Source organism: Mustela lutreola, chromosome 17 (assembly GCF_030435805.1).
Source record: "Mustela lutreola isolate mMusLut2 chromosome 17, mMusLut2.pri, whole genome shotgun sequence".
Classification (NCBI taxonomy): Eukaryota; Metazoa; Chordata; class Mammalia; order Carnivora; family Mustelidae; genus Mustela; species Mustela lutreola.
Window position 1 is genome coordinate 10,142,426 of NC_081306.1, and position 27,001 is coordinate 10,169,426.

A 27,001-nucleotide genomic window follows, 5' to 3' on the forward strand; every position below is an offset into this window, starting at 1 on the left:
GCCTTGTTCTGTGTGTTTATCCACTTTCTACATCTTGTCCACATAAGCCTCTCTTCACTTGATTCACAGTCCATGTTCCCTCATGCCTCAGGGCCTTTGCACATACACCCCCTCCTCCTGAAAAACTTGTACCCAGTTGTTCATCTAGTTAATTCCTTCTCTCCTTTCCACTCTCAGCTCTGAGACATTTCTCCAGGGACACTTTCTCTGACTCCCTAGAAGGGAAATGGTTATACGCATGGGGATTTGCTGTATATATCCATGTAAACTTCCTTCCTAACACCATCTTAAAGACGTGATGATTTAATGGTCAAATCTGTGATGGCAGAGAGGTTAACTACCCTCCTGGTAGCTGTAAGCCCAGGTCCTTGCAGACATCTGGCACACTGTATGTTTCCACAGATGTGTAATGAGTCAATCAATCGTGAGGTCCTAAAGCTGATATTTCATGAGAAGGCATTTTGTGGTCATCATCTTGGTTACACATTTCTCTCTTCCCCAATCAGCAGTGCAGACCACGGCAGACTCATGAGACACATTATAGAAAGGGAGTCCAAACACCTTGAGGTACGGAACCGGACCCACAAGATCAGGCAGATTTACGGAAGGCACCCCAAGGACATGTGCCTAGTCCCTCCAGGAAATCTTGGGAGAATTAGCTGGCATTGGGGTGTTCATCAGGAACTTACCAGGTCAGCCAAGGAAAGATCAACCAGTCTTGTGCTTTCTGGGGAAGCAGGAAGTGGGCTAAACACTGAAATCAGTGAGTCTTGGGATTCAGTGTCCTTAATCTTTCTGACTCCGATGAGGACAGTGGTGCAGGGTAATTACAGTGCTAACAGGCACCCGTATTTCTGACAGGTTCATACCGAGAAGGCTGGATGGTAAGACGGTACTGTCTTCTCTGGCTGACAAACCCTACGTGGGGGCTGGAAAAGCCTACAGTCACAGAGAACCCACGTGAACAAACTGCCTGTCCCCTCCCGGCCGGCCCGGTCAGACGATGCTGAGAAGGGAGCTCTGTTTCACTCCTTGCCTCCCAGCTCAAGTTTAAGGCTGGTTAAGCCATGCAGGAGGAAAAATAAGGGAAAAGGGGACTGCTGTTTGATGTCAAGCTCAGCTACCCAGGGCTGGGTGGGAGTTGAGGCCAGGGTCTGGAGGAAGTTCCCAGAAGCCCTCAGCAATCTCTACCACTCTCCCTCCACCTGGGGTCATGAAGTTTGAAGCATGGAGTGGACCGCAAGCCGGTGCCTGAGTTGGCAGAGTCATTGGAGATCATGCAGAAAAGCCACGTGTGGGAAGATGGGCAGTGGGTGAGTGGGGGATGGGGCGGTGAGTTTACGAAGGTCGCAATGCGTGTCTGGGCCAAGGTCACTATCTGAATTGTGGGAGATGCAGCAGAACGGCCTAGAGCATGGGTCCACGTACTACAGTCTGCCACCAGCTTTTGTCGGTGAAGTTTCGTGGGAACAGAGTCATGCCTATTTGTCTATGTGTGGTCTATGGCTGACTTGTCGCTCTGGCAGGAGAACTGTGCCATAGGGACAGAGACCGTTCAGCCTGCAAAACTGAAATATTTACTATATGGCTCTTTGTAAAAATGTTTATTGGCATTATGTGTCCATCTCTGGTCATTTATACACCTTCCTCGCAGCGGCTCGAGACGCCCTCCTTAGGACGTGCCTTCCCAGCCCACGCCCCTCTTTCCACACTGTGTTTTCCCTGGGGTGCGTTTCCACCGGATCTGTCAGCCGCCTGCTCATCCACTGTCTCTCCCCCTCACCAGCATGGGGGTGCCTCAACGGCAAGCACTTTATTTACTGCTGTATCCCGGCACCCAGAAAACTGCCCGACATACACCAGGCACTCAGCAAATATTTGTGGAATGACCTAAGAGCCACATGTCCCGTGTATATGTGCTTTAATATTTTCTTATTTAGATCAACTCTGTGTATATATATTTTCTCTTTTCTTTTTTAAATTAAGTAGGCTCCATGCCCAGCACAGAGCTCAACACGGGGCTTGAACTGCCAACTGTGAGACCAAGACCTGAGCTGAGATCAAGAGTCAGATGCTCAACTGACTGAGCAACACCATGCCCGTAGATCTACTATACATACATATACATATTTTTAAAGATTTATTTTAGAGAGAGAGAGAACACTCAAGTGTGCGTACCAAGGATGGGGGAGGGGCAGAAAGAATCTTCAGGCAGAGACTCCGTGCTGAGGGGGGAGCCTGACGTGGGGCTCAGCCCCATGACCCATGAACTCTGTCCCTCCTCTCTCTCTAATGGGGATGCTGAAGGTCCCACCTCACCTGACGGCCAGGAGTTTCAATGAGACTGGGAAGCCCTCAGCCCATACCCTGCACACACGTGGCGCTGGCTGCACAGGGGCAGGCACACTTGGCAGAGGGGCGTGTCCTAGAGGTCAGTTCAGGACATGACGGGCCTCTCGTCTCTCCCACCTGCAGCCGTGGTACCCAGTGAATGAGGCCCGGCTCGGATGCAGCCTTACCATATCCCGGCAAAGCGATTTGGATTAATGGGACGATTTAGCTGTAGGTGTCCAGAGAATGCATTGTTTAAAGTAACTTGTTAGAAACTTCCCCAGGGCGGCCAACTTTTAAACAAAGATTGACTCTGTAATCAAAAACTGCTTGGCCTTAAACAACATTCCGGCATCCCAAAGAGCACAATTACATTGAGAAAGGGGTGGCAGTGTTTGTGCCCCTGGCTGGCTTGGCCAAGTAATGTTGACTGATGAACACAATTAAATTGCACTGGGGAGAATCCTTCTATGGAGGAGCAATGGACACGGGAGACAGGCGGCGGCTCTTGGGGGCACCATTTCTGTCCCTCCTCCAAAGGGAACACAGCACTCCTGTGGGATTCCACTTTGGGGTCTCACCCTGGGAAAACTGGCTGGCACCACCAACTGAGCCCCCCTCGTTCCTCATCCCCCACCTTCTGATGAGATAGCGCTCCAGGCAATTGACCGAGGTTAAGAACCGGGGCTCCCCGTGTTCCATCTGGAGCACACGGGGCTGTCTCACTTCAGACGGACAGAAGCAAAGGGTCGGGGACAAGCCCAGGGACTGCGCTCTCGGCCCTGGCTTCTGCTCATGGCGCCCCCCACCCCGGCTGCGCACCCAACCAGATGCCCCAGTCACTTTCTGACCCTGCCTGGGGGCCTCGCAGCGGTCATCAGGTTGGCCAGAGGCAGCTCCTTGAGCCTAGGGACAGGGCTGGGGTGGTGAAGGTGGCGAGGAGATTTGGGGGTGGCACTACGAAGGAGCATATTTAAACCCGAGGGAGATTCTGCAGCTGCAGTGATTCGAGAGCAAGCAGACTGGAGAAGAACAGGGGTGTCTCAGTCCACTGAGGTCAAGGAGGCTGAGAAACACTAAGGGTCTTTTCAACCAGCCTTGCAGAAGAGAATGGAGACGGGAGCCCTGGTTGCTCAAGAGCAGAGGCACCAAAGCATGGCTCAGCTCAAGGGGACAGCCTTTGAGACTACCATCACGACCGCATTTCTCAAAGGCGTGTGTGCGCGTCCTCTCTGGGCCTGCATCTCAACAGCAGGACAAGGGCACAGGGATAGAAAATAGTGGACAGAATAAAGAAAGTGACCACTAAAAAGGCCAGACCACCTTTTTTTTTTTAGGTCTAGAATGAAGAAGTGCCCAGGATGTCTAGCTTTTGTAACAATAACAATAAGAGAATGACTTCCTGAGCTCCTAGAGCGAATGCCCAGCTGTAGATTAGGTCCTGTGTTGCGGAGTCTCTCATGTTTACAACGACCCTCCGAGGAAATCGCTGTGGGGGCTGGTGGTTCTGGTTGGCTTCCCAGTACAGGCCCTCGTCTGCCCATCTCCTTCCTAGGTTCGCCCCAAGGGAGAATCAACTGCTGGTACAATTTGTCCGTGCCAGAGAGATGGCCGGGCATGGTTATCAGGGCCTGGGTGCGCATCTGGTGTTTGCCCCCAACTGCATTCCACAACTGTTTCTGTTTCTGGCCTCAAACCTCAGCAGCACCTGACTCCTTGGGGTCAAGATCACGAACAGTCACAGTTTGCTGTTATGCCTCTTCCATTCACACAACTGAGTAGACGCAGTAAGCTAAGGTCTCCCTGGCCCACTGGGCCATCCCTCTCTGTCTTCTGTGCCCCTCCGGACGGCTGAGCATCCTGGTCCTGACCTTCAGAGGGCGGGAGGGACGAGCATGAGGTCCCACAGAGGCGCCCGGCCTGGGTCACTGTGCTCTGACCTGGCTGCTTCTCAGACAGCTTAGCTTGCAGAGCTGGACGAAGGGTAGGGCTTGCCTTCCCTCTCGGCTACTGTTCCTCACGTGGCTCCCTGACACGGGACATTGACGTCTCCCTCTTACAGGGGAGAAAACTGAGACTCGGGAAGGCTGGAGTCACCTGTCTCCAGCTAGTAGGGGGCAGAGATGGGATTCAAATACAGGTCAGGCTGACACCACGGGGCCTCTCACGTGCCCTTGGGGGAGCGGGCAACGGCACAGGAAATGCCCGCGCTGGTTAGGTCTCGCTATGGAACAAGTGTGCGGATTTGGAGGGACAGCAGCCGTTTGTTCTGAATCATGCCTGCTTGAGGCTGACATTTAAATGAGTGAGAATTGCATCAGGCACCACAGTCTAGCAGTCTGGGTAAGACTCTCCGGACTGAGATCGGGAGGGAAGAGGACTATCACAAGGATCGGAAGCAAGGGCAGGACAGCCAGCCGGTTCCTCGGTCCACGCCTGGAGCCAGCAGGACTGGTAGAGCCCCGATCTTCTCCTAGCCAGAGAGGGAGAGCGCCCACTGGCACCTGGACTGCTCTAGCCACGGTGGTCATGTGGTGGGTACCCTGCTCTTGACTGACTGGCCTTTTCCCCTGGGGTCAAGCGCTCGTGCATCGCAAGGGCCAGTCTCATGGAGCAGAAAGCACGTGGCACTTGGGACTCCCTGAGCCTGCGTTCTAGTCCTGGCTTGGCTGCTGCCAAGCTGTATTATCTTGGGCCAGTCCCTCGAAGCCACTGAACCGTGTGCCCTTCTCTGCACCCGCCACCCCCCCACCCCATACAGTGGGGACCAAAGCAGACAGTGACAGGGTTCTCAGCAGCTGTTGCACGCGGAAGGCCCTGGAGTCAGGCTCTGATGTGCACTGCTGCTCTCTTGGGCAGCAAGTCTGCCTCCCAGACTCTCGTCCGGATGGAGAGAACATGGATTTAGACAGGGGAGTGGGGAGGAGAGCTTCATTCCAGCGCTGCCCAGTGGGTGCACTAGGACCTGCTGGGGGAGAACTCAGGTCTTTTTCCCCCTCCAGTGACCAAAGCGGCATGGGCTCAAACCCTGGCTCTGATCCCCACCGGCTATGAGACATGGGACACATTCCTCAACCTCCCTTAGCCTCAGTTTCTGCATCTGTAAGGTGGGAGGCAGCCACAGCATCTGCCTTCTGGAATTGGTGAGACTTCAGAGAATGCATTAGCCAGGGAGCCCTGGATCGCGTGTGCTCGCGAAATGCTAGCTGACACGAGTAGCCACCGGAATGTGGCAGGTTCTGAAGGGCTCCCCACAGACGTCCACTCGGAGTGTCCACTCCTGACCGCTCTCCATGCTGGGCCCTGACTCCAGGTTTCCATCTACCTCCCCAATGACCTCCCCAATGTCCCTCAGACCTGCCTCATCCAAACTTCGGCGATCATCAATAAAAAGGGAGTGGAAACACTCCTCCCTTACTCCACTTGATCTCTGAACACATGCTGTCCCTCCAGGTTGCCCTTGAGACAGATCTGGACCACCCTGGGCTCGTGGCCAAATTCCCCGGATGCACCTGGAGCATCCTAGAAGGCACAGCACCCCTGCTCTTGGCCACTGGTAGGCAAGCCACATAAAGGAAGGCCTTGCTTTCCTGACAAGCGAAAAGGCTCAATGCACGGAATGGGAGGGCGCCCAGGGTGGGACAAGTCCCATCCCCAGAGACACACAGAGCTGCTGCCAGAGGCAAGGAGAACTCTGAGCTCTAGGGAGTGAAATGTTAGGAAGAAAATATGTGGCAAAATTCAATGCACAGTCAGACTGGAACCTGGCGAGACCATCAGACTGGCAGAAGACGGAGGCCACACTGTTTCTGAACTGGTGGCATCCGCTCTCATTTTGTTAAGGACACAGCGGCTCTCTCTAGTGTAAGTACTTCTGCCGTGACACAGCCGTAAGCCCGTGGAGGCAGTTCTCGCTTGCCTGGCTCCCCTACTGCACTGTGAGCATCTAGGACTGAGGTGCTTGATATGCTGTTCACATTTTTTATTTTTATTTTTTAAAAGGTTTTATTTATTTATCTGAGAGAGAGAGAGAGATCACAAGTAGGCGGAGAGGCAGGCAGAGAAAAAGGGGGAAGCAGGATCCCCGCTGAGCAGAGAGCCCGATGCAGGGCTCCTTCCCAGGACCCTGAGATCATGACCTTGAGCTCAAGGCAGAGGCTTAACCCACTGAGCCACCCAGGCGTCCCACATTTACATTTAAATTAAAACCAAACCACATTTAAAATTTGATTCCTCAGCCCCACAGGGCACAACTCAAGCTTGCTTTCTTTCTTTTTTTTTTAAACTTTTATTTCAAGCCCGCACTAGCCACACATGGCTAGTGGCTGCTGCAGCGCAGGGCACAGTCACAGAACATTGCCATCACCACACAAAGATCCATTGCAGGGTGCTACCTGCCGTTGCCTGCCATCTAGAAGGATCTTAGCATGTGCTGAATGAATGAGTGAATCACCAAGGTCCTCTACTGTCTGCGGGCCAAAAAACGCAGGATTCAAGATAAAATCAACTCTTTCCCCCAGGACTCCCTCCCTCCCCCCCAACAAGTAATGAAAGAATGGGAAACAAAAAAAAAAACAAACAAAAATAACAGCAAGCAAACAGACAAAGTGGCTGAAATGCATTTAAACCCAACGGCGGCATCCCTTGGGTGAAACAGTCACATCCGTCTGCCTTTTCCCTGCCACTCTCCTATCCTTCCAAGAACGTCCTCCCTTATCTGCGGCCGCAAAGACAGTGTTCTAAACCGATATGACCACTCTTGGCTTCCTGAAGAGCCACAGCGCTTTTCCACCAAGTCCCCTGAGAGCTCCAAGCACTCGGGCTGCTCTCCGTTTGTCCGGAGGATGCCCTGGGTCAGTCCTAGCCCCAAGAGAGCCCGACAGGCTGTCCGACCTCAGATACAGCCAGGAGACCCAGAACAGCTGGCAAGAGTGAAGCCAAGAGCATTTCTGCAAAGGCAGGAGGGTGCTCCGTCAGGCTGAAAAATAACAGGGCTGAGGAAATGATTATTTTGCTACTAGATGTGAACAAAACAGTTAACAGCATAATTACTGGCAAGTTTTTCCAGTTTCCTTGTGAACAACAGCCTGAGAAGCTATGCCCTTTCTGACTCACGCAGCAACTGGGCAGAGCTTTCCTTGGACAGGGTTTGGGGGTCTTCGAGGACGTGCACCTCTGAACATGCAAAGAGAAGTGTCTGGATGCCGAGGAAGTGGCCACGAAGAGGAACGGACACACCCAGTACCCTGGGTGCTGGGCCCCTCAGTAGGACTTCCCACCAAGTACTGAGGCTAACATCTTTTCCAGCAGAGCATTTACCTCCCTTTTTATCACTGTAATTAAGCGACTATGTCTGTGTCTCTTCTAGATCAGGGGTTTGCAGCTCTTGTTGTGTACTCCAACCACCTGGCGAGTTTAAAAAACTACACAGATTTTTGCTTCCCGTAAGGAACTTATATTCATCTGGTCTGGGTGGGGTCATATTTTAAAGAATATTATATATATACATACACACACACATTTATATATATATATGTATATATATATATGTGTATATATATATATATATATATATGTATATGTATATATCTGATATATTTCTTTCTTTTTCCCTCCCTCCCTCTCCCTCTCTCTCTCTTTACTAGGGTCCACGCCCAACATGGAGCCCAACACCGGGCTTGAACTCATGACCCTGAGATCAAGACCTGAGCTGAGATCAAGAGTCAGACACTTAACTGACTGAATCACCCAAGTGCCCCTAAAGAACCTGAGTTAAAGGTATTTTGTGGGGCGCCTGGGTGGCTCAGTGGGTTAAGCCGCTGCCTTCGGCTCAGGTCATGATCTCAGAGTCCTGGGATCGAGCCCCGCATCAGGCTCTCTGCTCAGCGGGGAGCCTGCTTCCTCCTCTCTCTCTCTGCTTGCCTCTCTGCCTGCTTGTGATCTCTGTCAAATAAATAAATAAAATCTTTAAAAAAAAAAAAAAAAAGGTATTTTGAGGAAAACGTCCAAGAACCACGTGGACCCCTCACAATCCTGTTGAGAACCATCCTGGCTGTGGCAGGGACCCTGTCTTGCTGCCTGCTGTACCCACAGGGCCCAGTGCACAGCAGGTGCTCAGGAAGTGACTGCTGAGTGAAGGGATGGGGAATACCAATTCCATCCGCACATCGATGGCGAGAGGACAGTCTGTGCAAGATCAGCCTTCAGAGTGGGCTCCAGACACTGCTGGAGACGGAGGACAGCCCCACCCCCTCCCACAGGACAGCAGCATCGGATGCGCAGCCCAGCAAGGGGCCATGGGAGGCTGTCCTGGGCTGAAGGGCATTCCCCTCCCCAGAATTCCCATCCAAAATAAGGTCATCAGAAGGTGACCTTATTTGGAAAGAGGGGCTTTGTAGGGGCAAATTAGTTAAGAGGAGGTCATACTGGATTCAGGCTGGCCCTAAACCCAATGACTGATGTGCCCATGACAAGGCATGTGGAGAGAGAGAAAGAGCGGATGGACGGCCCAACGAGGAAAGATGCAGAGACTCGCAGGTTGCGTCAAGGCAAGGAGCGCTACTGGCGGCCGCAACCACCGGAAGCGAGAAGACACGAGGAAGGACTGTCCTCAGGAGCTGCAGAGGGAGCACGGCTCCGCCAACGGCCCTGATTTCAGACTTCCCGCCTCCAGAACTGTAAGGTCATGGAGGTGGTTGCAAGCCACCCTATCGGGGACTTTCTCTCGGCAGCCGCAGGGAACTAGGACAGAGCGGCCAGTAAGGAGAGAAGAGGCAGGTAGGTAGGGGAAGGAAGATGGAACCAGGGCCTGGCAACTCTCCTCATGGGTGTCTCCAAACTCCGCTTCCTTCCCTCCCCACTTCTATGGCTCTGCTCTTTCTTACTGCCCTTCTCTCTCGTTCCCGGACCACGCTGGCTCTGCCCTGCCCCCAGGAACCTTGCATATGCTGTTCGCTTTGCCTGATAACCTCCACTCCTGCTTTTTCATAGTGGGCTCCCTTAAGGACATGGGTCGGTCCCCTCAGGACATGGCTTAAACACACTCTTAAGAGGTATTTTATCTTTCCTGACCCCTTCTTACTCTCCATCATGATGCCCTTCCATTATTGAATTTAGAGGCTCCGCTTCTCCCACAGAGTGTAAACTCTCTCAGGGAACGAGCGAGGACCTTCCACTGTTCCATTTCCCAACACCTAGCAGTGCCTGGTGCTCAGCCTGGGCCCCACAAGGTAGGAATATGTGAGCTGCACGTTTGTTTGAGTCTTCCAGAAGGCCGTGGGACCTGCTGCTTTGCCAGATGGCCATTTTCAGGGTCTGCTCTGCCTCCATCCTCCTGGGGGACTCTGATGACCCAGGAGCAGTGAGGGTGTGACTTGGGCTGAGACGGAGGGGGCCACAGGCGGGAATGTTCACGAGAAAGGTGGCAGGGGTAAAACTAGGCAGACCTGGATGGAGAGGTGGGGCAGAGCACACGGGCTTCCAGCTTCTGGTCAACAGGCAGGCAGGCGCAGCTACTGAGCAGGGTGGGAAATGACACAGGGGACTGATATGTGTCAGGTCGAAGTTCTAGAAGAATCATTGGAAAGCCATCATCTGTGGGAGACGATTCCCTGTACCCAGCCTCCCGCTTCTACTGAGAGCTGCGCCAGCTCCTCAATGTTTCCAAGGGTCACAGGGTCCTCTGCTTCAGGAGTTTATGCTCCTTAAAAAGAACAAGAAGCACCTTACACCTATTAGTATGGCTACTACCAAAACACCAGAAAAATGACATGTTGGTAAGAATGTAGAGAGATTGGAACCCTTCTGCATTACTGGTGGGAACCTTTGTGCAGAAAATGGTTGGAAAGTTGATGCGGAAAACGGTATGGAAAGTCTTCAAAAAAACAAAAATAAAACAACTATCACATGATCTAGTAATCCTACTTTGGGGTGTATCCCCCAAAAAACTGAAAGCAGAGAGGTGAAGAGGTATTTTTACACCCATGTTCACAGCAGCATTACTGACGGCGGAAAAGAGGTGGAAATAATCCAAGCACCTATTGTTGACAGGAGGAACATATAAGCAAAATATGGAACAAATAATCATGCAGCGGAATATTACTTGGCCATAAAAAGGGAGGGAATTTGGACACCTGCTACAACACGAGTGAGCCCTGAGAACATCATGCTCCATGAAATAAGCCAATCACAGAAAGCCAAGTACTGTTTATATGATTCCATTTATGTGAAGTCAAATTCACAGAAACAGAGTGTCGGCTGCAGGGGGCCAGAGAGGGGAGAATGTGGATTTGTCATTTAACGGGCACAGAGTTCCAGTTTGGAAGATGAAAAGTGTCCTGCAGATTAGTTGCACAGCAGTGCCAGTGAATGTACTCGGTGCAAAAAAGGTTAAGAGGGTAAATTTTACGTGATGTGTATTTAACTGTAAGCCTAAAACTAAAAGAACAAAGAGATATCATAGCCATAGGTGCTTCCCCTTTAGGCCATTCTGGCTTCTCTATGCTAGCCTCTGCCCGGGGAGTCTCCCCTGTAGGGGTATTTCATGCAAGGTGGGCCCTGGTCCCAAAACAGAAGGTGGCTGCCAGGCTCTGTGTGACGGAAGGCCATATGGCGGCCTGCATTCAGGAAGTTCATGATGACTTCCCGGGCTCCTTCCTCTGGGGAGGAGTGGAGACCACCCAGAACTTTCTAGGCGTGGTTCTGGGGTCAGCAGAAGCAACCACCTCCTGCCCTGCTTGTCTCCCCACTCCCACCTGTGTCTCCCTCCCAACTGTCCCCCACAAAGGCCCAAGTGATCCCTCCAGATTGCAAATATGATTTCTCCTCGTTAAAACCACACGGCTCATGGCTAAGGGTTCAACCACCCATCAGGTGATCCAAAGTCCCTGCAGGGACTGGCCTTGACCTACCTCACTGGTAGAAAGACCATCCTTTGCTCCTTTGTTTCAGCTACATTAGCTTTGAACATGCCATGGTTCCTCCTACCACTGGGCCTTTGCTAGGGCCGTCCCCTCTCCAGAATGCTCTCCTGGGACCCCTCATGATTCCACTGAGGTACTAACACCCATGATACACACCTCAGTTCACATGCTGCCTCTTCAGGAGGCTGTCCCAGGCCCCTGGCCCAGGTGAGCTTTACCTGTTGGGTGCTTCTAGATCCCTCCTTCCTTCCCTGCAGAACACCTGCCTTTCTTTGTAATGATGTGTTCACCCGTTTCATCATTCTGCTTAATGTCCATTTCCCTTCTGTTAGTAACAATGGCTGCTACATAGCGCTGTGTGCTAAGCACTTTATGTACAGGAACTCACTGAACCCTCTTAGCAACCATATGGGGTGATGCCAATATTATCCCCATTTTACAGATGACATGATTGAGGTACAGAGACATTAAGTGATTTTCTCAAGCCCAAATTCAAAGCCAGACAACAGAAGAGCTGGGATTTGAACCCAGGGGGTCTGGCTCGATCTTGACCACTCGGATGAGGGCAGGATCTACCTCTGCTTCTTCTCATGGTTGAGTATCTGCCTAGCACAGTGGCACACAGTAGGTGCTCAATACATATCTGTTGAGGAACAGAGAAAGTCAGAGAGAGCCCCATCTCCTGAACTCATCTGTGGGAGTGTGGGACTGCTCTCAGCTGCCTTCAGAAGGGAGCTGGATGGTGAAGGAAGGAACAAGTAAGCTTTGTGTTCAGACCCTAGGCCTACATCTCTCCCTCTTCAGCCCCTCAATCTGTCTCAACCAACTGGAAACACTGGGAACTAGGCCAGTGGCGGCTGAGCTGAGTGGGACAGGTCACCGAGCTCTATGGACAGGGCTACATCCCATCAGCCTGACCCCAGCATCCCCAGGGCTCAGTCAGCAAGAGTCCTTGACTACCAAGGGCTGTGCAGAATCTCAAGGACAGAGCCCCAGCTTCTTGAACCAGATGAGGTCCTCCGTTCTCAGCACACAGCACGATCCAAGCTGACAGACACGGCTTGCAGGGAGCTCCCCAGAATCCCAGTTCCATCAGCTGATGAACAGAGAAATGGTGGTGTGTCCACACAATGGACAGCTCACCAGTCATAAAAAGCAACGAGGTGCTGATATAGGGTATAATGCGGATGACCGACAGAGCACGTTAAGTGAAGGAAGCCCGTCACAAAATGTCCCCTAGTGTATGACTCCATTTGTTTTGTTTTGTTTTTTTAAAGATTTTATTTATTTATTTGACAGAGAGAAATCACAAGTAGTCGGAGAAGCAGGCAGAGAGAGAGAGAGGGAAGCAGGCTCCCTGCTGAGCAGAGAGCCCGATGCGGGGCTCGATCCCAGGACCCTGAGATCATGACCCGAGCCGAAGGCAGCGGCTTAACCCACTGAGCCACCCAGGTGCCCCTGTATGACTCCATTTGTACAAAATATCCGGGAAAGGCAAATCCACAGAAGCGAATTACTGGTTCACAGGGTCTGGGTGGGGGACGTGGTGGATGGGGAGAGATGGACTGCTTACGAAGTACGGAGCCTCCTCCTGGGATGATACAAATGTTCTAGAACTGGACCATCAATGCCCTAAAGGCCACGGGATTGAACACTTTAAAGTGGTTCATTCTATATTAGGTCGATTTTGCCTCAATTAAAAAAAAAAAAAACAAAAAACTGGTTTTGCCACTTACTGGCTGTATCCTTGTAGTCAAATATCTTAACATCCTTGTGCCTCAGTGTTTTCATATGAAAAATGGGGATACTAAATATGTATACTTCATAGAGTTGCTGTCAGGACTACGTTAGGCTCTTAGAATTATGCCTGGGATGTACTAAGTGCTGTGTTTGCATTTGCTGTGGTTGTGAATCGCTGTTACCAACAGGAATTCTTTGACCCACTCAAAAGTCTCTGGGCAGGGTGGCTCGGTCAGTTGGGTGTCTAGTGGGGAGCCTACATCTCCCTCCAGCACCCCCCTCTGCTCTTGTTCTCGCTCTCTCTCACTTACACACTCTTTCTTTCAAATAAATAAAATCGGGGGCGGGGGGGAATCACTGGGCAGACTCAAGGACTGAAAAGGAAGCAACTATACACAGAGGCCTGGGCATCGGTACTGATTAATTTAACTTCCTACCCCAGGCTGACCAGGATGTGTGCTAAACATAACCAAGGGTCTGACTTCCACAACACTGACCAGAGGTTCTGTTTTAATATTAACCTCCTCATCTTTTCTTACACGGTGGAAGGTACGTTTTGAGGGAATGAGGATTAAGACAAAATACATGTAAAAGGTTCCAGCAGAGGACTGGACGCAGAAAGTGTGCAGGGAATGTCTGCTGGACCCGGACGGAAGTTTTGCTCCATTAGTGTTATGGAAACATTGTATTTAGGACAGTTGAGAAGCCCGGACACCTGCTTCCTGTCTTTATGAGCTGACGTTTCCTGCTGAGGCACCCCAGAGAGGTTCTTGTGCTCCTGGCCTGGGGCTCTGCTAGTGGCTTAGGAAAGAAGTCTGGGTCTACGGACAAGGGTCACTGAAATGTCTCCAGAGTGGGCCCCATTGGATTAGACCTTAGGGCAGTGGATCCCCAAGAGGCAAGACAGTAGACCCCAGATTTAGCTTGAAAAATGTCAACACTCTTTCCCCTGCCACATATACGCACGTGCATACGCGTGCACACCAGAGAGAATGTGAGGCCCCCCGAGGGGCCATAGATACGCTCAGCTCTCCTCCCGTGTGCATCTGATGCGACCCAGGACAGAGGGCCTAGTGAAGGATGACCGGTGTGGCGTCTGTTATACTACGGGCCCAAACCAAGTAACAGTGTGAAATGCGGTGGTCCCTTGCAGCCCAACTAACGAAAAGTCACCCAGTGTAGCTTCCTGCCTTAGTAAGCAGGATACACTCAACAGACCCACCACGTCCTTTGATGACTCAAGACCAGGCAGAGTCTCAGTGTTTGCAAACATCTCATTTTGTCCATGCCCTGGAGGCATAACCAACTCCAGCCGGAGCCCATGTGGGCCCCGGCGCCATGTCACAGCAGAGAAGGAAGGATTCTTTACACACACGTAGCCTGCATATTCCAAACACAGGACCATGCTTCTCATTCACAAACAGGTTGGTTCTAGCCTGTTTTTCTTGAGATACTCAGTTTTCATCATCCCACTTTGCTTTTCCCACTTTCGAGAGAGATGGGAGTTCAGGTAATATTTTGCTAGTCTCTCTGTGAGGAAAAGGAGAGAAGTCAGCAGCTTGGTTGAGGCCCACAGGATTCCACCGCTAGAATATCAACAGCCGGTATTTATCCAGCACTTTCTATGTGTCAGGCATGGTGCTGAAGCCCTGGATATTCAATATTTCATTGACGCTTCCTAACGTTCCTGTGAAGTAGGTACTAACTAGGTCCCCTTCCCAGGTGTACAAATTGGGGTGCAGAATGCCGTGCACCTTGTCCCCACAGCCAGGGTGATGGCTCAGAACCTGTGACCAGGCTCTCAGTGTCCAGGGCCTACAAGGCTGGGGGCCAGTCGAGATCAGTGAGTCCTTATGGCTAGAGAAGGGAAGAGTCTGGCTCCCCAGTTCGAGCTGGGCAGGGGGACACAGAGAGGTAGGGTCGAATCTACAACAGCCCAGAGCAGCCACGTTGGGTGGGCTCTGCCCTTGGAAAGCCCCTCTGTTTTCAGAGCCTCTGAGAAACTTCTGATGGGCACGCCTGCCCCTTTGAGGAGGCTCCTAACTGTGCTCATCCTTCTCGGGATGGGAGTAGTGGTTCTGGAAGCTACAGATGGAGCAGCAGATGGGAAGTGAAAGCCTATCAGAGTTGCCCAGGATAAAATCATTCATCTGCAAAATTCATATGCTTTTGCGTGGGGCGACTTCACAGAAACAAAAGCAGGAGGAACCAGCAGGGCTCGAGGCGTGAAGTGCCTCTGGCCATGAGGCTGGCAGAGTGAAGCGGGCAGAAGAACGGGGGGAGCACAGAAATGACGGCAGCGGGGCGGAGGGAGGGAAGGACAGACGGACCGAGGCACAGAGGGACCTGGAGCACTGAAGCTAAGAAAGCAAAAAATTCCAGAACTCTCTTCTCTGAAACCCAAAATCAGTTTGGCACGTGGTCTAGCAAAGGATTCCCAGGCCCCTCGGACATACAGGAGTTTCAGCCTTGGATGCCGCTCAGGAATGAGCAGTTGACATTTACCGAGTACTTGGTAAGTGCCCGATCCTCTGCTAGGTTCTGTGATCGGATCCTGGTTTCACAAAGACTGAATTTCCTCGCAGATGGTCATATGGCTAGTGAGGTGGCAGAACTCAGACTCGAGCCCTAAGCCATCTGCTGGGCTTCTCATCACCCACCCTCCTGGAGGCTGTAATGCTAGAGATCCCAATACCCTGGCCCGGCTGAGCTGGTTGAGGCCATGGTTGTGGCAAGTCAACACAGGGCCCCTAGGGGGCAGCCTCGTGAGCACAGGAATGCCCACCTGACCTCCAGAGGTCTCTGGCAGAGTACCACCCCTTGACCAAGGATGAGGTGACCTCTGGGGTCTCCACCAGGGGTCTACAGGATCAATGAGCAGACTCGGGACCACAAGTGACCTTCCTACCTCCAAGGACCTTCCCTGCTGCCAAGTGGTCCCATGTGAGGGGCGGGACTGGCTCCCGTGGTGCTCTCTACATACCCTGGGGCCATCTTGCCACTCTAGCTCTGGCTAACTTCCCCAAGGGCCAACTTCAAGCAGAAAGAACACCAGCCTTGGAACAGCAGAGAACTGGTTCTCATGTCCACTCTGCCACATATTTCTTACATGACCTTGGGTCCCAGGTTGCCCTTCTATAAAACAAGTTTGCTTTGAGGGTTGAACGAAGTGGCTGCCTTATTAGCTGTTATGCTCAACATTTGGGGATGACTTTGAACTCAGTCCTTTCTTGGAAGACAGAGGGGGAACATCCTCACTTGCTTCTCTCCACTCGCCTCTCATTCTTTTACTATACTCCCTCCATTTTAAAAGATCTCAAATGCAGCAAGGTCATCTCTGACCCATGTCTTGTCCAGACTGTTCTCTCCCTCAGGAAAGGTTCTCAACCAGATGTAATTCTGCCCTTGGGGACACTGGGCAATGTCTGGGGCTAACTGTGGTTGTCCCAAGTTGGGGTTCAGCATGATTCAGATCTATTGGACCGAGGCCAGGGGCTGCTTCTACACGTCCTGCCATGCCCGGGATGGTCCCCACAACAAAGACTCATTCAGGCTACTAATGTCAGGAGTGTTCAGGTGGGGAAATTCTAGTCGAGAAGGAGCTCTTTCTCATCTGCCTGACAATCGCTTCTTAGCCTTCAGTTCTCAAGTCCAAACTTGGCACATTCAGAGGCCTTTCTGACTGCCTGACCCTGTCCCCCCCACCCTACCCCCTCATTTTCTAGCTCTTTAACTCTTCACATGGCACCTTTAATTCTACTCTCCCAACTAGGGGACATGCACCATCAGGTAAGGTTGGGGCGCATTTGCTCACTAAATGTCCAGGTAGTACCTAGCACAGGAGTCCCTGACCACATGTTTATGGAATGGGCACCCGAACAAGTGAATAAGGAAGTAAGTAAGTTAAGATCTGCCAGCCCTGTTTCATAATCTGCTTATCCTTGCTCTCCTCTGAACAAAAGAAAAACAGGGATCTTTCTAACAACCATCATCTTTCTCAGGTTGCCAGGTGGACCCTGCCGAAACTGACCCGACTGTGACATCCCCAGGTCCTCTCCAGGGCCCATGGCTTCCCAGCAGACAATGAGATGCCACCAAGCCAAGGAGGGCACCAGGATTGCACTGTGAAGGAGACAGAGACTGTTTCTAGCTTTGAACAGTGAATATCCCTCTCTGCCTGGAGTTTATTTGGTTCAACCCCCAACTCCTGGGGATGTATGGTCTCCGTAACGGATGGCACCAGGAACGACGGTCAGTATTTTAAGTGTGACAGTCACGTGGATGTTAGCTTAAAAGGGATGCATACTAAAACTCTTACAGATATGACATGGTGTCTGGGAAGCACTTCGATGGGGAAGCGGGGGAGGGTACAGCTCTATCGGCACTTGCTACGACCTGATTCGAGCTGAAACTAGGTGATGTGCACGTGGGGGTTCATTAGACTGTGGTTGGCATTCCAGTGCCTGCTTGGAAATCGCCCTGATTTAAAAAAATAAAAAATATATTACTTTTTTAAGACGCCTTCATCTGGCTGTTGCAGGAATGCTGGCGCCATCAGAGGAAGGCAGGCCCCGCCCCCTGCCCTGGCGCCACCAGAGGAAGGCAGGCCCCGCCCCCTGCCCTGGCGCCATCAGAGGAAGGCAGGCCCCGCCCTTTGCTCCCCATCCTCTTCTTTTTAGCCCCACCATGAATCAGGATGGAAGACACAGTCAAGCAAAGAGTGGCCTTCTGGCAGGAAATAAAGCTCATTTTCTTCCCCCCCTTTTTTTTTTTTAACCTCATGACATCTTTAGAAGGGTTTCCTCTGCTTATGGCCGATTCTCAAGAGCAGATCAGTGTTTGTGCAAAGGGACGGACCTTCCTGGTGCCATCGGAGTTTCTTGGGGCTTCGGGGCTGCCGGCTGGTGGGGAAGTGCCACACGGTTGTGGCCAAGGGCCCACAGGAGCGCCCGGGGCTGGTGTTGGAGAGCAGTTCCCCATTTTATCGTTTCACGTGAAACCTCCCAATCTTAAAACATGGGCAAGCCTTTCGGTTGGGACAAGTTATAGCCACCAAACATGCACACACGCAGAGTGAGCCTCAAACAGCCCAAACATGCGTGTCCGTGACTGCCGTGCCGTCACAACAGACCTGCTGCTCCCCTTTCCGACACCAGAGTCAGACCCGGTCCTGCCCCGAATCAAACACGCCCACGGCACCCACATTCTAGAAGCAACCTGATCCTGCCCCAGAATTCCCTCCGACCTCCTACTACTCCATCCGTCACCTGCTCTGTTCCAGCCACCCTGAGGCCCCTTGCTCCCCCAGCAGAGCAAGCACAGCCCCATCTCAGGACCCCACAGCTGCTGTTCCCTTGGCCTAGGGCCACGCTCCGGGTCCCAGACACTCGCTCCTCCTCCTCCTGTTCTTCTCAGGAAGGACTTACCCAGCCGCTCCTGCTAAAATTGTTAACTCTCCCGGCTGGTTTCTTCTGCTTTATTTTTCTCATGTGCCATTTTACTAATTTTGTTTGTTTTCCCCCCATGCCAACTTGAATGGAAACTCTAGCTGGGGATGGGTCTTTCTGGCTCCTGCATGTACCCACGAATGCAGCTGGGTCCGACTCAGATCCCCGGCAGAAGGAGCTCACAGGCCAGGCCTCTGCGGTGCGTCACTGGGGCACAAAGCACCTGCGCCCCGGCCTCCAGCGAGAGCAAGGCCACCTTACCTGATGGGGTAGTCGGCGGCGCTGAGGTTGATGAAGAAGTCCCAGGGCCAGTCGGTCATCTCCAGAAGGTCCCGCATGCTCTGCAGGTACGTGGACAGGAGGCTGGCGCCCCCCCAGATGGTGGCCATCCTCCAGGGCGTGACACGAACGTTGCCGTACTGTCCGGCGAACTGCAGCACTTGCCGATGCAAGTAATTCGAGCGCTTTCCCCCAGGGAGAGAAGAAGGGACATTCAGCGGCCCAGAACACGGGCGGACGTGCCCCTCACCCCCTCTGTCTCCCTTCCCGTTTAGGTGACATGGCTTCTGAACAGCGTGGACTTGGCCAAGGAACTGGTTCCAGCTGGGAGTGTCCTTTCTATGGTGGCCTTCAAAACCTTATTATTTTTTTAAAAATTTCCTTCAGTTACTTGAAATGCTGACTCCCAGGCCCCACCTCTGAGCTAAGCGCTCACAAGGCGTGGGCTGGTGCCCAGGACTCTGCATTTTCTAAAAGATTTTATTTATTTATTTGATAGACAGAGATCACAAGTAGGCAAAGAGGCAGGCAGAAAGAGAGGGGAAGGGGGAAGCAGGCTCCCTGCCGAGCAGAGAGCCCGATGCGGGGCTCGATCCCAGGACCCTGGGATCATGACCTGAGCTGAAGGCAGAGGCTTTAACCCACTGAGCCACCCAGGTGCCCCAGGACTCTGCATTTTTAAAGACTGACACATGTGGTCTGAGGATGAGCAGCTAGGAAGTGTGACTGTGTCTAAACCTGATGAGTATTTCGAGGGGCAGGATTCCTCCACCGGCCCCTCTCACAGGCCTGCTGTGATCAACCATTCTCTTATGCTTTTTTGATGAAGGGGTCAGCAGACCAACAAAAACCTCCCCGCCAAGACAGCACAGGGGTCGGAAAGCCTGCTGCGGGGTTTTGTAAATAAAGTTTTGTTGGAACACAGCCACACAGACACGTGCATTTCTCAAGGCTGCTTTCCCACTCCCATGAAGAGCAGAGTCCCTGTGGCAGGAGCATATGCCTGCAGAGCCTAATATATTTACCACCTGGCCCTTCATGGGAAACATGTGCCCACCTCTGGGATGGCCAGCCTCCCAAAGTGGCCGGAAGTGCACGGACCAGTGGGGCAGTGAAGAAAAGTTTTATGGAGAAAGTCTAAAGTCACAGATGGGAACTTTGAAAATAACATGCAAATGCACGCACACATGTGCTTACATGCATGCATGTACACACACACGTGCGCGCGCGCGCACACACACACACACACACACACACACACACACACACACAGAGTCTCCTGGAGGGGCTCCGAGGAGAAGCCGCTGATCGACCTACGAGTCTTGCCTGAAAGGGAGCTGGCCTGGAGAGGAGCTGCCAGACCGGCGGAGAAAGCCAGCAAGTGACAACCGGGGGGGCGTGGGGCAGGGGGCGGGCGGGGGTCCTCACCTTGTCCACGTGGATGTAGTAGAAGTGGTCTTTGTGGTAGATGGCCTTGAACATGCGCTGCAGCTGCCGAGAGGCGCGGCCGTGGACCACGAGCACGAAGGCGACTCGGACCGGGTCGGCGAGCGCGTCCTCCACCGCGTCCTCGTCCCACTGCACGTTCTTGTTGGCTTTGCCTGGGGGGAGACCCGCGAGACCACGGGGCGGGGTGAGCGTCCCAGGTTCTTTGCAGGGAAGTGGATGGGGCGCTTCTCGGATGCTTCATCTTGGGGACTCTCTGAAGGGCACGGTCATGGTCATATGGGGCCCTAAAACCTCAGGCAGCCCAGGCAAGCTTGTCCTGGACCCTTACACTGTCCTGGTGCATGCATGGGGGTCTCTGAGGTGCTCTGAGGTTCCCACCTCCAAGGAGCTCTAAAAGCTGATGGAGACACAAAGACTTGCATTAAATCATCGAACAAGGCAAGAGGAAATGAGAGGTATCTCTGAAGGGGAAGGAGCAGTTGATTCCGAGCTAGGAAACAGAAGACACAGGAACTGGTTTTGCCTGCCCAGAATCCACTTTCCCTTCTCCTCTGAACAGCATCCTTTTTGGTAAACATTGTGGAAAGAACAGATAAGATGACACCTGCCCTCTTATTTTTAAGTTCACAGTACAGTACTGTTGATTAGAAGCACGAGGTTGTACAGAAGATCTCTAGAGCTTACTCATCTGGCACAATGAAACCATTATCATGCAGTATTTTGGAGGGCATCATTCCCTCCTCTGTTTTCAGAGTCTATGGATGGGGAGGGTCTCCCTCCATTATCAGTGACAGGGAAGGTCCCAGAGCTCAAGGCCTGGCCATTCTGAACACAGCATCTCCCTAGCAACAGCCTGTATGGTTCAGAGGTGCATGAGTGACCTACCCAAGCTAATTAGCCCAGAACACAGAATTCTAGGCTTTTGTTGGAACAACTAGGTTAGAGAGGTTCCCTTTCTGGTATACACAAAACTGGAAGATTCTAAGGGACGTTTTAACCCCACATGGAGAAAGAACACCCGAGAGGAAAGAGAACACAGAGGAAGCAATGCAGTGACAGGACCCTATGCAACAGCACTATGTGACTTACTCCATCAGCCTAGCTGGACATCAGCCACCATCATCGTGCAGTTTTCTTTGAACACCCAGATCTTGTATCAGACCCACCTGCATCCCCCTGGTTCCAGATGTCTTTTATTCTCTAAGTAGCCTTAAAGACTCCTTTTTTCCTCCTTGCCCTTGCCAATACTCCCAGGGCAGGGTTTCTAGGGGGACAGAGCTTATCAATGGCTTAGTTCATTACAGTTTTGACTAGAGCTCTCCTGCCTCTCTTCAGCCTGATTTCCTTTAGGTCAAACCCAGTTTCTTCTGGGTTCTAGGTTTATGAGACCCAGAATGTCGTCAGGGTCACAGCTGCAGGTGCCCTGGGTGTCAATTTGGAAAACAGGGAGTGTTTAGCCTCCAGGTCAGGAGATCAGGAGCCTGTCAGTGTCACTGGAAAGCTGAACGGATGCCAAATGAACAAGGCTCCTTCTAGGCTGTTCCAGAGGACAGGATGAAACTAACATGGCTAGTGTCCAAATCACAAGGCACAGCCTCTGTGGCCTGCGTGCTGTGGCTCGGGAAGGCCTCTGTACCCCGATCGCCCTACTCTCCACCCTGGACCTGGCCTTCTTTCTTTCCCTTGAGCAAGTCTGTTTCTGCCTCAGGACCTTCTCCCTGACTCTTCTAGCTCCCTAGATCTTTGCATGGCTGCATCTGCCCGTCATCAGTTCACAGCTCAACAAAAGGCCACCTGCCCCCATCAGCCACATCACTCTCTTCTACCTCACCTTAGCTTGACTTTCTGCATAGCATTAACACCATCTGAAACTGTGTACCTGCTCACTTGTTAACTGTTTGAACACCCCACTGGAATATCAGCTCCATGCGAAGAGGGGCTGTCTCAGCCTTCTTGGTCATCAAACACACAAGTCTGTAACAGTATCTGGCATACCTCTGGTTCTTGATGAAGAAAGAAGTTATAGGAAGAGTACATTCTGGTTTGGTACCGTAACAATCACAGTGCATTTTACTGAGCACTGACCAGCGCTTGCTATCCATCATTTCACTCAATCCTCTCTCCCGTCCTGTGGGAAAGTGCTATTAGTCCCATTTTGCTAATGAGGAAAACATAGCCTGGAGAGGCCAAGGGATTTGTTTGTTCAAGGTCACACTGCTGTAACTGGTTCAGCTGTGATTCAAACCCAGGTCTCTTTCCAGAGCCGATCCCCTGAAACGCTAACACACACTACATTACCATGCCTAGACTTTGGAAAAGTTGATAATAATTCTGCTTGTTCATGAAATACCCTGTGAATTCACCATTGCAGGGAGGTAGGCAATGCATTCGAAGGCTATCACAGGTACTGCACAGAGGGCTCCTCTACCATGTGGGAGGCTGACTCGAGGTGGCCAAGAAGATCACTCTTTTCATCCAGCCGTCCATCCAAATCCAACCACCCAACCAGCAAACCATTCAGCTCCCCATCCAGCACAGCACCTTCAATGGCTTATCATCCAGAAAACCACCCATCTATTCATCCGTTCCACCCATCCACTCATCATCTTTAAAACCATCCATCCATCTGCTTACCCATCATCCTCAAAGCAAATCATCCATGCCCCACTCTTCCGACCATCTATCAACTCATGGATCCATGCAATATTAACTTAGCCTATACTACGCGCCAAGTACCGTGCTAGGTACTAGAAAAAGAAAATTTGGGGGGGTGGGGAATCCTTTCCTTTGAGGAGCTCTCAGCCAACTAAGGAAAAACAGAAGACAACGATCAGTTGTTTTAGGACCAAAGCGTGTTCAGGTTGCCCTTGGAGGGCGAGAAAGAAGCGAGCAATCTGCCTGCAGGGACAGAGGCGATCTCAGCAAGTTTGGCCCAAAGCTCCTGAGCACCTCTCTTCAAGTGCTCCAGACGGATCCCAGCATCTTTAGGCTCCTTGGCTGTTCAATCAGTAGCTGCAAACCTGGGGTAATTATCATCTTGGCTCTGGTTGAGGACAGCCTGGGCAGCAACCAGATAGGGCTATCCTCTGCCCTCTCCTCTTCTCCAAACCCATCACAAATACACTGGGCTTTCTTGGTGACTATATGAGAGGGGCACGCCTGGGGTAATCATGTCCCTTTAAACACTCCTGCAACTTTATCCATCCATCCTTCCATCCGTCCATCCGACCATCCATCCATCCACTCAACCAACCACCTACTGACCCACTCACCCCATCCTGCATCCTTAAACCCTCCCACACGCCAGCCCTGGACAAAGGCTGGAGGACAAAGACATGCGGGATGGGAGCCTGTTTTCACAAGAGGATCGTGAAACAGACTACGGAATGCGAGAGTCTAAAATAAAAAATAAGGTATAAGAAAAGCTTATTTCTCTCCTTCCCATGACTGTAGCTCAAAGGCAGCACACAGATCTTTACCATGCTTGCAGCGGCCTCTCCTTGCCTCCTTTGGAAACTCTTTATCAGACAAAAGAGGATTGTTTAAAAATAATGGGTACTTAGTGCCACTTTTTTGCATCTGGATGTCACTGGGTGATTTTTCAAAGGCCTAAACTAAATGTGGCCCACGACACAGTATCTTAGAGGAATTTCACTCTGGAGAGGCTCCTGCTGGCCCTCAGGTAACACTGCTCATCCCTGCCCAAGTTCTCGGGGTAACAATGACCTGGAGTTCTTAGTGACTGGGGCTGATGGGGCCTTTGGAGTCAGCCGTAGATGTCTGTTGCCAGGTTGCTGAATGAATGACTGGATGAAGGAATGCCTTCTGGCTGCCCTGGTCCAGAGGAGCTGACGTCATGTGAGGGCCTTGCGCACCAGCATTGTGCTGCGTGGCAGGTGCGGAGCTGGAATTTAGCTTTGGGAGGGATGCACTGTAAGGCTCCAAGGCTCAGAGAGGTCCCCATGTTTCCCCAGGGTCGCACAGGGAATGCGGAGAGAAGCAAGGAGTGGAAGCCCAAACCCAGTCCAGCTACCTCCCTCTGCCCTCCTGGGAATCAGAGCAGGGAGGTGGGGAAGGCTGGCATGAAGACCGTAGGGTGCTGTGTGCTGAGGTGGAAAGAACCTTTTGTAACTTTCTTAAAAAAAAAAAAAAAAAAAGATTTTGTTTATTTGACAGGAAGAGCATGAGCAGCGGGGCGAGGAAAGGCAAAGGGAGAAGCAGGCTCCCCGCTGAGCAGGACCCCTGAGATCACGGCCTGAGCTGAAGGCAGATGCTTAACCAACGGAGCCACCCAGGTGCCCCCTTTTGTAACTTTCTTTAGGGTTTTAGAATGAAGAGCAGATTCACAGACAGACACCGACGTGGATGCTTTCCTTCTGAAGAAAGGAGCTGAGCACCAGGAAATCAGGCGCTATCATTCCAGCAACTGAGTCTCCAGACTGAAAGCTGTCCCTGGGTCAGACAGTTGGTCTGGGGAGTAGCAGAGAGAAGAGAGAACAAAAACCCAGAGCTCTTCTGGAGTACAGCTATTTTGAGGATAAGGGTGGGTGGGAAAGAACCAAAATACCTGAAGAAAGGAGACTCACACGGAGGGGGGAATGAGGGAGAGGGGCAGAGGGGACAGACAGAAATAGAGACAGAGACAGACCCAGAGAGGGAGCGGGGTTGCAGACAGGCCACGCTCACACCTTGAGAAAAACAGACAGAGACCCACAGGCAGCAGGACCTCCCCCTGACCCCCACCTGGGTAGAGAGAACCATATAGAGAGACCTACCCAGAAACACTGAGAAGGACAGAGACACACACACAGGTACAAAGAGAGACAAATGCAAGTGATCAGATGCTTGTATACAGGCAGGAAGAAAATGAGGAAAGGGGGGAGCCACCATGGAAAAGTCGGATCCACTGAACCCCACACCACGGCAGCCACACTTAAAAACAAAGGCAAATGAAACCCCCAGAAGCTCAAAAGGCAAAAATGCCTCCAGGCCTTTTCTATGGCCCTTGGTCCTTCCCAAACCTGCTGCTCCCTCACCTAAGGTTCTGCGCCGTCATGAGCCCAGGGATGGAGCTGGCAGGACACCCTTAGGCTGGCTCCAGAAACAACTGTAACATGCATTCGTACATTCTGGCACACAGTAGGACCTCAATGCATTTTGCTGAACAACAAGAGAGGGAATGAGAGAGTTCTGTCCCCACATGGCGGCACAGGGCAGGGGTGCTATTCAAGAGGGCTGAGGTTCACACGATGCCCTTTGCCTGCTGCCAACAACCACTTTCCTATTTTTGCTGCACACCCCTGGCTTCTGTAATGACCATTCCAGCAAGCTGCTCTGACACGGGGGTGGGGAGCTGGAGATGACCAGAAGCCATGCCATAGACAGGATGGAGACGCCCCATGCGGCGGCCCCCTCCACAGCCCGGCCCCACTGCTGAGGCTGTGGTCTAGAAAAGCCTCCTCTACCAGGAGGGGGTCTTCAGCGGACTGCGGTGAGATGGCCAGCACAAGCAGGAACTGGGCAAATGTTCTCTCCTACGCTGCTGGCAAGGCTGGAAATGGCCACAACTTTACCAGCAATGATGTGACAGCAAGAATTATGATTTTAAATATGCATGGCCCTTGACCCAGTAACTCCACCCCCAAGAATCTATCCTAAGGGAAGGAGAAGAAAGCCTGTCAGTCTCTACGTACAAAATACACTTTCATTCATTTATTCGTTTATTTGGTGTCTTTTTTTTTTTTTTTTTTAGAGAGATTTTATTTAATTACTTGACAGCAAGAGAGAGAGAGATCACAAGTAGGCAGAGAGGCAGGCAGAGAGAGGGTTGAAGCAGGCTCCCCGCTGAGCACAGAGCCCAATGCGGGGCTCGATCCCAGGACTCTGAGATCATGACCTGAGCTGAAGGCAGAAGCTTAACCCACTGAGCCACCCAGGCACCCCATTTGGTGTCTCAAAGGTGCCAGGCACAGTTCTTGCCATATTAGTGGATTCAACAGAGTCCTTCCCTGCGTGCTCCTTAGTTTAGTGGTAGAGAGCCAATAAAATAAGTAAGCAAACAGAAAATACAGATGCTAATCATGACACAGGCCATGAAAAAGGGAACAAAGGCACATTAACGGAAGAGGTTTATTTAACTACGGTGGCCAGGGGACAATGATGTGGGCATATGCAAACAAGCTTTGAATAAAATGAGGGAGTGAGCCATGTCATTATCAGGGATGAGGAGGATTCTGGGCAGCTGGCATAGCAAGTGCAAAGGTCCTGAGGCCTCGACCTCAACAGTGTTTATAATGGTCCAAAACAGGAATTACCCTAAAAGGTCTTATTAATACATATTGATACAGAACACTGCCTATAATATACCCAGCAAAAGACAATTTCTAATATGTAATCCCTAATAATTTATAAGACATGCTTCCACATATTAACAGAGGTTCATACGGCGACATGACAGTTTTCCTTTCTTATTTATACCTTTCTGCATGATCTGCATTTGGTTTTCATTTTACAACGAAACAGAACAAAGGTGATGCTTACTGATAATTCTAATATCAACTGTTTATCGAGTGCTCTTACACATTATGCATTTTCTATGATTTTATATATATATGTATACACACACACACACACATTTTTACTTCTAACTAAAACCCTGAGAGAAGCGTTTCTGTCCTGTTATATGACTAACGAAGCTGAAGCCCAGAGAAATCCCACATGGGAGGCGGCACGTCTGGGACACTGAGCCCCCTCACTGCCATGATGCTCAGTAAACTGTCGCCATTACAAAAAAGAGCAAAACCTGCCTCTAGAAGCAGCATGCCTGTCGACTTT

General features: G+C 51.5%; 1 protein-coding gene across 1 annotated transcript in view; it reads right to left on the bottom strand.

Moving 5' to 3' along the window:
- XYLT1 (xylosyltransferase 1) overlaps positions 1 to 27,001 on the bottom strand; it is a 294,390-nt gene that overhangs the window by 50,661 nt on the left and 216,728 nt on the right. The window contains exons 4-5 of the mRNA XM_059154282.1: positions 20,147 to 20,319; positions 18,701 to 18,903 (exon numbers count right to left, since the gene is read on the bottom strand). Coding sequence (XP_059010265.1) covers positions 18,701 to 18,903; positions 20,147 to 20,319 — 376 coding nt within the window. The remainder of the gene's footprint in view (positions 1 to 18,700; positions 18,904 to 20,146; positions 20,320 to 27,001) is intronic.